Source organism: Strix aluco, chromosome 5 (genome assembly GCF_031877795.1).
Source record: "Strix aluco isolate bStrAlu1 chromosome 5, bStrAlu1.hap1, whole genome shotgun sequence".
NCBI classification, from domain to species: domain Eukaryota; kingdom Metazoa; phylum Chordata; class Aves; order Strigiformes; family Strigidae; genus Strix; species Strix aluco.
The window spans coordinates 9,689,068-9,700,588 of NC_133935.1; the positions used below are offsets into that span (position 1 = coordinate 9,689,068).

Below are 11,521 nucleotides of genomic sequence, written 5' to 3' on the forward strand. Positions count from 1 at the left end.
CATAAATGCCATCACTGAAAACTCCAGTGAAACAGATGGCACCAAGTATCCATTCTTTATTTCACTTGCAAGGAACAAATATTTTGCAACTAGTGTAAGACACTATAGTAAGTTATCCTCCTTTTGAGGACAGAATCTATTTTTTTAAATATCTGAAGTTATCAGGAAGAATAGGAAGAAAATTTTAAGAAAGGAAAAATAAAGTTATTGAATTTCTCTATCCCAGCTGAAACCAGGACAGTATAAATACACAGAAAATGGGTACACTAGTTTGGAATGGTATTATGCATTCAAAGGAAATCTTCCTTTTTAAAGACACAAAAGGTGGGGTTTTTTGTTTCTAACACACATAGGTTATTAGTGACTCTGCCAAACAACAGAAATAACAGAGGAAAGAGCATACAGCTTTCCTGTCCCAGTCTGAACTGCATGTTAAACAAGAACATTGTATATACTCACCTGGCAAAAGGAAACCATCATGAGACTAGGGACAGACGAGGAAAATTATTTCCCATGGAAATAATACCTGGATATTAACATTTTTTAACAGCAAGAAGACTTTTTGCATGTATGCCCTTAAAACCAGTTGGATGATATAACTTTAATTTTTAATGGAGAATATTTACTTTTTTTTTGCAGTGACTTCACTTCATAGGAGAAAGAGAAGAATTTACAGGAACAGACCTTAATGTAAGATGCAACACACTAGTGCTGTGCAGTCTTTTCCAGTATATTATGGATGCTTTACAAGTCTTCTTCACCACATTTTTTTTAAAAAAAGAGATGTAAACAAATACCTAGAGTAGTTTTTTGTTGTGCTTCTTTTAGCTATAACTTATCCTTTAAGGTTCTGTCTTTTGATACAAATTGATAATGTATTTTGGTGAAAATGCACATTTACTTAAACTTTTTTATTTGCCTATAGCACACACCATGAAATAATTCAAGGACTCAAATTTAGATGGTCTTTTAAAAACTCTTCTTAAGAAATTACTTAGAACAATAAACTGTTACCACAGCTACAGAAGCTTGGTTTCGTAAATGCATTGCTGTGTATCATGTTCTATTGACAGAGTTAAAGTATTTTTTTTTAAATGAAAGCTTAAACTTTCACTCCAAAAATTGTAGCTCCTTAAGTATCTATCTTCTCTTTCCTGCCACTGTTCCATCTTTGGCAAGATGCACAGTCACACAGTAAACGATCTCTGTAAGGCACTGACCTTTCAAGCTAGCAGGGTTGGCCTTTAAAAAACCTTGTCTACAAAAGACAGACATCTTTATTGCCTTTAAAATGGAATTTTGTTTTTAATAAATGCTAGAACTACCAGGTATTTTGCCTTTTTGGTATGGGTAAGAGCTTGTTTTTCTCCCTGTGGCACACTGTTTTTTCTTTAAGAAATTAGCTATCCTTCGCAATACTAATAACCTCAAGTTATTTGACAGCCTTTAGAAGAACAAAACCAGTAAAAAATCCTCAACATTTCTCCACAAAGCTCAGCCTTGGCTCTAAATTGAACCAATTTTAAAGGAGAGCTTAACATCGTACAGAAGAACTAATGCTTGCTTTACTAGTTTTATCATCCACCTTCCACAGATGTATCTTTACATATTATGTATGAAAGACTGAGTAACTTGGCTACAAAGCAAACATTACTGTTTTCATTTTGCAACAATGCCACTTGCAGCTTCAGTATTCTTTCACATATTTCCCTCTTTGGTTTTATATCAATACAAACATAGACAACATCCATCCTTATATTCATCCTTCTTTGGAAGGAAACAGATCTCCAGAAGCTTTTGCAAAACAAAATCTTGTAACAGAACCTAACAATCACATCCTGTACAGCAGTTCATCAAGATTTGCCTGGTCACTGTTTCTTTTAATGAGGAAGCAAGGTTAGCCTACATTTATTTTCCAGTAAAAACTCTTCCCAACACAGCAGCAAATGAAAACTAATACCAGCTCAACACACTTACCTGCCAATGGGTAATGCATTGCGTATGATCCTCTGGCTACCTCGTGTATATTCAATGTCCACTGTAATTGGGGCAGAATAAGTCATGTCTCTCAGGCGGCACTAAAAGGAGAACAATCATGTGGTTAGATGCTGGCTTACAGGCTGAAGAGTCTCTCTTAAAACATTCCATGTTTGCCCTGTCTCCTGTAAGTCCTCACAAAGAAATCAAGCAAAGCAAAGCTTGACCAAGCTCTTCATGGTACTGGACTATGTTTCACAGAGACTCCTGTTTAAAAGAAAACCAAAAAAACCCCAAATGCAATTATTATGTGTTTCAAAAGCAGCCAGTGGATCTCTGTCTTCAGAGGCCAGCACTGTGGAACATAACTTCTAAACTGTTTAATTAAACAAACAGGCCCAATCAGCAGAGCTGACACAAAGACCACACTATAGCACAGGCTCTGAGGAGTGCTCAGCTCAGGGACACTGCTATATGAAGACTCTCAACAGCTGAAGAGTTGTGTTGTCGTATGAAGTTTGATAGAAGGGAAAAAACACAAGAGTGACACTGCACTACCTTATTAATCAAATGGGCAAATCTCACTGTATGGTACCATTTCTAAAGATGAGTTACAGAAGGCTCACTACAGTATCACTTCCTGTACAAGATTCCCAGAATTTGTTTGCAAATTCTTTGGACAGCAAGAGAAGCAGGATATATACGTATCTAGGACATCATATAGCTCAAGGCTCAATCATTTCTAATCTGCTCTTTCTGGTCTGCTCTCCCCAGCCTCACTCTATGACTCTGCAGCCAGCCCTTAAGGTATTGCCTATCTTCATGCAAGATGAGATTTATTGTATTTGCTGACTACACAGAGCAACTCACAGCAGGTCATTCGTGACCTCACTGAGCATTCCACACCTTTGAGCTCCAGGATTATAGGTTTATCAGTATTCAGACTTGTACATTTATGGTTCTATAGTCATTCAGTGTATTGATTATGCATTAATATAAGGCAATTAAGATTGTGCTGTGCATTGAAAATGGAACTGTATGGAAAAATATATCTCAAGAATCATTGCCAACTGGATGTTCCTTCTCTCCACATTAAAAAGTAAACCACTTCTCTAGTAATAAAATACTGATGTGCACCACCAGTTTTCAAGCTATGACTTGTAGGAAACTAGGTCCCATTGTGCTCCCAGCCACTTCACCAAATTTAAAAGTAACTGAGAATATTTCCATTTTCTAATTACTTTAAATTCATCTGTACGAACGGTTCATGAAACTCCCATAAGAACTGTGTGAGAAGGAGAGTTAGACAGCTTCATTAGTTTTACTTGGGGAAAAAAAGGCTTTGTGATTCTTTGTGTGTGCTTTGTCGACACAAGACACAGATATAAACTAAGAATTACACAGTGTAATATTCCAGCACTTGTATTTTTGTATCACGTTCCTTGAGGTAACTTCTCCTTATGTTAGACACCTAGAGGTAAAAGACAGGCAGAACTTGATCTTCAAGGAAACCAAGGACATAAAAACTCCCAAATTTGGTTAAAAATATATAAAATACTCAGACCCTTATGAAAATCTGATCATTTTAGGAGTTTTTGGGAAGGAATTTTATAAGCCTCTAACAGAGAAATGTAATGGTATAAGCATCCAATTTGTTTGGTTTGGTTTATTTTTTTTCAAATTGCACCCTTGGTTTGACCTGATCAGCATCCTATGTAATAAAATAACTATGGCCTTCACGTGTATGTAACACACTAATAAAATAAAAAAAAAAGATAAATGATGCACTACCATGAAGCATCAATGAGGATATATCTGAGGTGCAAGACTACGTTATTCTAAATTCAGGGTCAATATGCTCTATGAAGCACTTACTTTGGCCTCTTCTGCACGTACAGTCACTTTAGTTATAAAGCAAGCAAACATTTTAATACCTGAGTTCTTGGATATGAGCTGTTGGCCACAATTTTTTGCATGCAATTTCATTCATAGATAAAAAAATCTTTCCCACTGCATTTTGTGAATGTTCGTATCTACTGATTTAATGTTAGCTACACATTTGCAAGACGCATGACCTGTCCTGTTATTACATTTAACTGCACTGTTGATGGCTGAGTTATTGGCCTTACTTAAAATCTTTCCATCGAACTAAAAGAGATTTGGGTCAGGTCACTGGAGACAGAAACGTGGCTATGCACAAGAGGCAGCTACTAGATGGCTTGTTTTTAAAGAATTTCTCCAAAGCATAGAATGTATTTCATGATAAGAGTCTCAAGTGTGACACATACACCACATGAAAAAAAACAATCCAATGTCAAGTATCAAGAAAAAAAGCAAGAAAAAAAGCATCTTATATGTGAACTGATTTATTCAGACGACAACAGGCTCTGTGTAGGTAAATGAGTGCAAGTTCCAAGCTCAGTTCCCGTTCTGAGGCCAAAAAGAGGTTGTCAGTACCTCTGTTGCAGTGGTATAAATCTCAAAGCACAGCAGCTGGAGAAGAATACTTTGTTCCTCGGCAATTTCTGAAGGGAACTGAATGGCTTTAGATAACTGGAAGCAATCTTAAAAGGTCCAAACCTTATCTGAGTTTATGGCTTTCTTATTTGTACAGAAGCTACCTTATATCCTGCCAAAAGCAACACACTGATTTCAGTCACAGCAGCCTTCATTCTCCAACATGCATCTTTATCCCAGAAGTACACAATCCATTTGTTAACCTACATGCTTACAGCAGTGCAGAGAGGTTAAATATACTCCCCATAAGGCTAACGTTCTTCTGCAGTTTTATAACTTTATCAACTTCCATCTTTTCCTCCTCAAAGTTTCCATGTTTGCTGTCTGACTCAGACTTAAAAACTATGAGCAAAAAAGAGATACATTCCCAAAGAAGACTGGGAGGGAAAGTGAGGCTGAAGCGACCTACAGTGCAGAGAGTAGCAAGGCTAATATTTAAAAGAAGTTAATAAAAACATCAAAGAACACTACACTGTAGTCTGAGGACTTCAGCTCTGTCATAAGGAGAGACATAAGATTAAGCAAGAGAAATACTTTTCACTACTTTCATGGAAGTCCACTCAAATACAGCTACTATGAAACACTACATACAGCTATTCACAAATGGCAGAAAAAAAAAGTAAAATTAAAAAAAAATTAAAAAAATTATCGCACGATGCTTAAATCTGAGGCTTCTTTCTACAGTGATGGTGGCATGCATTTTATCACCTAATGTAGCACACACGTACTCAAAATAAAGTTATATTCAACTACCATCGAAGACATTCCCCAGATCAAATAAACAAACAAAACCAGATGCAAACATTAATACCTCATGAGGTGATACAGGTCGTGTCACATTGAAGCTTTCTTCCACATCTGGAGTACCCACATAGATATTGAGATACCTGTAACACAAACAGTTCCAAAATGACCAATGAGCCAAATATTTTTCAGGCAACCTGAAGGAAGCAGAATTCTACATATACTGAAAAATGAAGTTACTTTGATGACCGTAGGTTGATTAATAATAAGCAATGACTCTTCCCAAAGTAACTCACTGTATTTGAGCTGTGTTCTAATTAGTTAAAATTTAAGCTACACATGCAATAAACCCCAAGTTAACTTCACAAATAGACAAGAGAAACTCCCATCTGTCATCTAATATTACTAGATTACAGAAAAATGGTGACATAAGGTACTCTTAACAGCTGGGTATTAGGTCTGCTTCACATTATTTTTCTTTAAATGTTCCCATCTTTTAATGCTCCAAATAAGAGGTAAGTCATGGAAAATACTCTCTTGGTTTATAACTATACAGGTGCCCATAAACATTTTATAGACAATAACAAGCCCATGAGATAGTATGCATGCTACTACTGATGTGGAAATTGTTTCATGCTTACTTCAAGTACCACATTGGGTCAGCATCACTTGTAACTTTTTCATTGGCCTTCATGATTTTCTTTATCTGGAGGGGAAAAAAAAAAATTAAAAAAATAGAATCACGTGCCTTTTCTGAGTACTAAGAACCACCCTTTTCCACCAAGAAAGCATACCTCTACGTTGATGAAATAGTTGAATGAGTCTATGTGCTGCTTCACAAGTCCTTTCACCTGGAAAATACATGCATGCAGCAAATAAAATTAGCTTCAACAGTATTAATCATACAAGGCAGAAATTAAGATGTAAGCATTTATAAGTGCTTTTGGATCTGTGCTAAATTCTTTCAGTTGACAAACTTCCAAGAAGTGTCTAGGCAGTCGGTCTGGTTCTACACTGCACATTTCCAGGTTTACACCAGAGCTGCCGCTGTTCTCTGAAAAGTAATTTGGTAACTATACAAAGTAAACACCCAATAGACTTTGAAATTCATATAAAAACCAAGAGCCATTGCAAGTCAAAATATTTTATCAGTTTGACATTATTCTGAAATAATTTTAGTTGTTTATAGTGTAATTAACCACGTGTGCTGCTTGAGAAAGAGGTTGTCTGCACCCTAATGAGCAGCTGGCATAAAGAAGAATGAGAGGGAGGGACAATGAGACAGGGGAGACAGAACAGAAGTGAGGTGTGAAAGAGAGAAGTCAATAAGCAAGGAAACAGTTGCAGGAGGGCACAACACTCATAAGAAATCTGAGCTTGATTTGTAGGCAGGAAGAGAGAGAATATGCCTAGGGGTAATATCACACAGAATAAACAGTACCCCGTTCCCCCAGGTAATGAGTTGATACAGTACATTTCAAGGATTTAAGACATTTAGAGCAATCAAAAGAAGGGGGGTTATGCTAAATAAAATGATCTGGGATTAAAGAAAAAAAAATATTTTGGCTTGAAGGAATACTAAAAGAAGCATTCATTTTGTTAATGGATTGGCATTTGCAGAAATAAAAGCTGTAACTATCCAAACTACAGTGCAAAGTCCAGCCTTGAAAAGGAAAGACAGCTAGTTGATACTGAGACACATACTTTCACAGAAGGCTTTAAGCTTTGAAACATCCCATGACAACTAACACATTACAAGACTTAAAACTTCATATAGAAAACAGATGCATTTACATATTTTGCATGATAGGCAACAGTTCATTTTGAAATTATTAGAAAGAAATGGGAAGCTTAGAATGACAAATCCAGCTACTTCATGAAACCTCTGTGGGTTAAGACAAAAAAGGAATGACTCCAGAGTAAAGTTCTTTAGATAAGAGTTTTCCTGATTTAAAAAACCACTGCATATAATATGATATAAGGAAAAAAATATTACGGATTTATTAGTGTCTAGAAATCAGGCTGGTAGTTCTTTCCATTTTTTTATGAGGCAATATCAACAGCTTTATTGAAAGAAAACTCCACTATAGAAGCTGTGATGCAAAACATCAGCTTTGTGTAACTGTATCACTGCTGGCATAAATAAACCAACATGCAGCAGAAAGGCCAGACCATCAGCAGCAGCCCTGAAGTAAAGGGTTCACTGGCTGGAAATAATGTGGGATGGATACACTTGGCATAAAGCACAGAGTAAATTGCACCTCACAATCAGCAGCCCTCCCTTCTTCACAGACTCAAGAATTCAGACAATATCACGAGCTCAAGTTCGTGATGGAAGTTCATGTGGTTGCTAGGAGAGACACAGAAACAGGATTCATTAGGGCCCTGAAGCATCTCCACAGCCCTGAACCAAAGTGAAAACGTGCACAATCCGTAAATGACTTCTAAACTTTGTTTTCCTGCCAGGATCGAACATTCAAGGGTGCAACAAAAAGAGAAATACAGGTTTTGAAACTGCAAAAGAAAGGAATTAACAAAGTGAGGCTGAAAAGAACCTTGCTGAAGTGGGCAACATTTCTGAAGACTGATGATGGGTGCAGAGGTGGCGGCAATTCCCTAAAGGTACCTATGCACATCACAGCCTTTACCTGCCATCTGTATGACACAATTTTCATTACTGCCTTTCTCCTTGCTCAGTTCCAACTGTTTGTTAGTCCTCTTATTACATCAACGGCATTTTATATAGAACTGTGCCTTCAACTAATGCCAGATTATATGAGTAGCACTGAAATTAAGTCACTAGTAATCTTTGAGTCAAGCTCTGATTTCATGAGGGAAGACGTACATATATTCAAGCCTTTGCAGAATCCAGATCCATGGTTCTATGCTTTCTATGACAAACACAACTACAAACCTAACACCACAGTCTTATATAAAAGACCATGAATAGGGTCTTTGAGTGCCAGTAAAACAGTAAAATAATCTGGAAACATTACATATATACATTGTTCATTGAGAATAGCCATAGAAAAATGCATCTAAAAGGATGCCTCCACAAATTAATCTGTAAATTAACTGAGAAACTAATCTATGTAACAAGTTTATCCATAATTGCATGGAACTAGAAAAAAAATAATTGCAAAATCCACACACCAGGTGAGGACAGGTATTCTGGAAAACTGCAAAAGCTAGAAGAGGGGAATGTGAAGTTAGAAAGGAGATGAAGTATTCATGTCATGAAATGAGTGCGTAACACTGACCTTCAGAAATGCTGGAAGAAGTCTCCATTTTTCCTGTAACAGAAAACAGTTTGAAATATCTTTCCAAAGAGTGACCAAACATCTAAGATGTTGAGCTTTTTTGTTTGTTTTATTATTATTATTATTTTTAAACAGTAACATTATTTCAATCAGATCCATTTAGAAAAAAAAGACTGTCCAAAGCCAACCTAGATGAGTAAAAACAAGGCAGGGAGATGACTTGGATCATCTTATTAAGCCATCTGTGCTATGCAGTATTCACTCAGGACACAATGGGACATTGTCTTCCCTAAAAGCAATTTATGTGAGTACATATATGTTAGAAAATTCCTTACTACCATGTCCTCATTTAAGAGCAACTAACTTTTTTTTTTTTGTCCTGTTAACACTGTAATTATATTCCTAGCAAGGGAAGACTTGCTACAACTTTTACTTTACAAAATACATGCAAGAATCTCAGTCCTGGGAGCAGTACTTCCAGACATGAGTGTCTGTGAAACCCATCAGTTCCCTAGCTCCTACAAAGATTTGGCAAAACTATCTAAACAAAGTACTGACAAGCATAGGTATATCAAGGTTCCTACACACTTTTCCCCATGTCTATTCTTTGATGATCACAGGGAACATCACCTTACCTTCTCCCCCCATGGCATGAGGAGCCCACCCCACATTTGGGATGAGATGCAGGTGGAAGGCAAAGGTGAGGAGGACCAGACAGCACAGAATGAGGCTGCATTACTTAGCTCCAGGAGAGAGTATACTATAATAACCACAGAGCATTAGCACCTCCTAATTTCAGTTCGACATTCAGTATTGATAAGTACATGGTAATGCTGTAGTTGTGGCGTAACTTTGTCCCTCACGCTGCAGGAGCATCTATTCATGGCAAAACACAGCACCATGCTCTTAGACGCCATTTCTGACGTGCTCTTTCTACACAGAAAAGTTCAGCCAAAGAGACCTGAAACACTGCCTTCATCTCCATCTCCCCACGCAATGCAGTTCACAAACCTTAAAGGAACTGCCACTGAGGGCAGACACCTCTTTGCTCGTGTTTGCAGGACACAGGCCGAGGGGCGGCAGGCGGCACCCAGGCAGGCCGAGGCCGGGCCGTGAGGGTCAGAGCCCCCCGCCCAGAGGCACCGCGCATGCGCTCTAGACCCCTCCGCGCCCACCTGAGCAGGCAGGTGGGGGCCGCTGCGCATGCGCGCAGGGAGGGGGTCGCCTTCCGCCTCACCTCACCTCAGCCCAGCCCAACCCCTCCGGGGGGCCGGACGCGCGTCGCCCCTTCCCCAGCGCCCCGCCGGTCCCCGCTGCCCGCCCTAGGCCGCCGCTAACCTCCACCGTATTCACAGGAGCCGCCGCTTGCTCCGGAGTCAGGGCCCCCAGCTCCGTGGCCAGCGCCTCCATCACCAGCCCGGCAGAGAAGCCCCAGCGGAGGCTGACGGCGAGGGACCCGCGGTGTCTCAGTCAAACGCCTCCTCCCGCCGCACCCGCGCGGCGCCCGCAGGTTCCGGGCCCAGGGAGTCCCGGGGCGGGGAGTGTAGGCACACAGACAGACGCACAGACGCGGAAAGGGGGCGGTGGCTGTGCTGAGGGCAGTCCAGCTCTCCAGAGCCGTTACCTGACTCCTCGTAGGGGACTTTAATACCTTTCCGCGTTCGGGGGTTACCCCCCTGGATCCTGGAGCTGGTAACCACCAGGCCAAGGGCCGGCGGGTGGAGGCGACAGAGGAGGGCACGGAGGGATTAGGGTACAAACGTTTTTTTTTTAGAATTTTTAGCACGCAAAGCTACGTGGAGCATAAGCTTTAAGCATTATTATTGTCTTTTTCCGATCTTAGTGTTGAATTGCTGTAGCTGGATCACCTACAAACTTTTTTTTTTTCCAAGTGTTGGTGCTATAGAGACACTAAAATCCCAAATAGGGGACTACTCATCTTCCCCCGTGTAAGATTTAAGAAGAAACATTAGTGATCCTTGAACATTCTTGTGGCAGTAAGTTTTTGTCAGCTCACATATAATTGCTGCATATGTTTTAAAAGCGGAGTGTGAAAACGGTACTTACATCTGCTCTGGCATAGATTCTGCATGAATAAAGTTCACTGACTTTGGTCTGGGCTCCACATATCCTGGTCATGAAGGCCCAGGTTAAACATGAGAGTAGCAACATTTCAGACCACTTCCATTCAGTTTCCTGCCTAAAGCAGACAGGAATGGAGAGTTTGTTTAGTACATGGCAATGCCACATCCTACACAGCCTTCCATCTGACTAACTACATGCTCACCAAACAATTATTTCAGCCCGATGACCTGCATTACCCTGCAACCTGGTCTGCTAGCTGTGGTTAGTATGTAATCAGAAATCGTGATTACTTCCACAATAGAAAACTGTAATAAATTAAAAGTGGGAGTTACAGGACTAAGAGTTCCTTCTTACGTTTCTGAAACAAGCACCTATTAGAGTTGGTTAAGTTCTTAGCCCATTTTTTATCACTTATAGGAAGCCCAAGCTCTATCAGACAGCACAAGCTTTCAGCCGTAAGTTTACTCCAAAATGTTTGTTCCTACTGCATAACTTAAAAAAAAAAAAGACTTTATTAGAAGCAATTTTTTCTGATTTTACAGATCTGAAAATTCAGCACTATGTACTTTTCAGGTATTCTTTAGTGAAACTTTTCCTTTACAACTCCTTCACTGACCTGGGTGTCTACAGAGTTGTTTCTCTCACATATTTTCACTCCTCTGTTCTGGCTGCCATTGTGCTGTTTTTTTCCCCCTCCTCCTTACATATGTTATCACAGAGGCCCTACCACCGTCACTGATGGGCTGGGCCTTGGCCAGCGGTGGGTCCAGCTCGGAGGCGGCTGGCACTGGCTCTGTCAGCTTCTAGCAGCTTCTCACAGAAGCCACCCCTGTAGCCCCCCACTACCAAAACCTTGCCACACAAACCCAATACAACCTTCTTCCAAGGAGTCAGGTTTAAGCAAGTGACTGTTGTGAATGTTATTTGTGCAGCTGGAT

At 39.7% G+C, this 11,521-nt stretch overlaps 1 protein-coding gene across 4 annotated transcripts in view; it reads right to left on the reverse strand.

The window, feature by feature from the left end:
• The window catches only part of POLR3B (RNA polymerase III subunit B), an 81,704-nt gene extending 71,012 nt beyond the window's left edge, over positions 1-10,692 (reverse strand). The window contains exons 1-6 of one of the 4 annotated variants that reach the window (XM_074825846.1): positions 10,566-10,692; positions 8,499-8,531; positions 6,033-6,089; positions 5,880-5,944; positions 5,306-5,381; positions 1,978-2,078 (exon numbers count right to left, since the gene is read on the reverse strand). In XM_074825846.1, the coding sequence (XP_074681947.1) occupies positions 1,978-2,078; positions 5,306-5,381; positions 5,880-5,944; positions 6,033-6,089; positions 8,499-8,531; positions 10,566-10,670 (437 nt within the window). In that variant the 5' untranslated portion in view covers positions 10,671-10,692. Of the gene's footprint in view, positions 1-1,977; positions 2,079-5,305; positions 5,382-5,879; positions 5,945-6,032; positions 6,090-7,499; positions 7,573-8,498; positions 8,532-9,459; positions 9,481-9,836; positions 9,955-10,565 lie in introns of those variants that run through there. The other 3 variants (XM_074825847.1, XM_074825848.1, XM_074825849.1) reach the window with 3 other exon arrangements.
• Between the last annotated feature and the right edge of the window lie 829 nt (positions 10,693-11,521).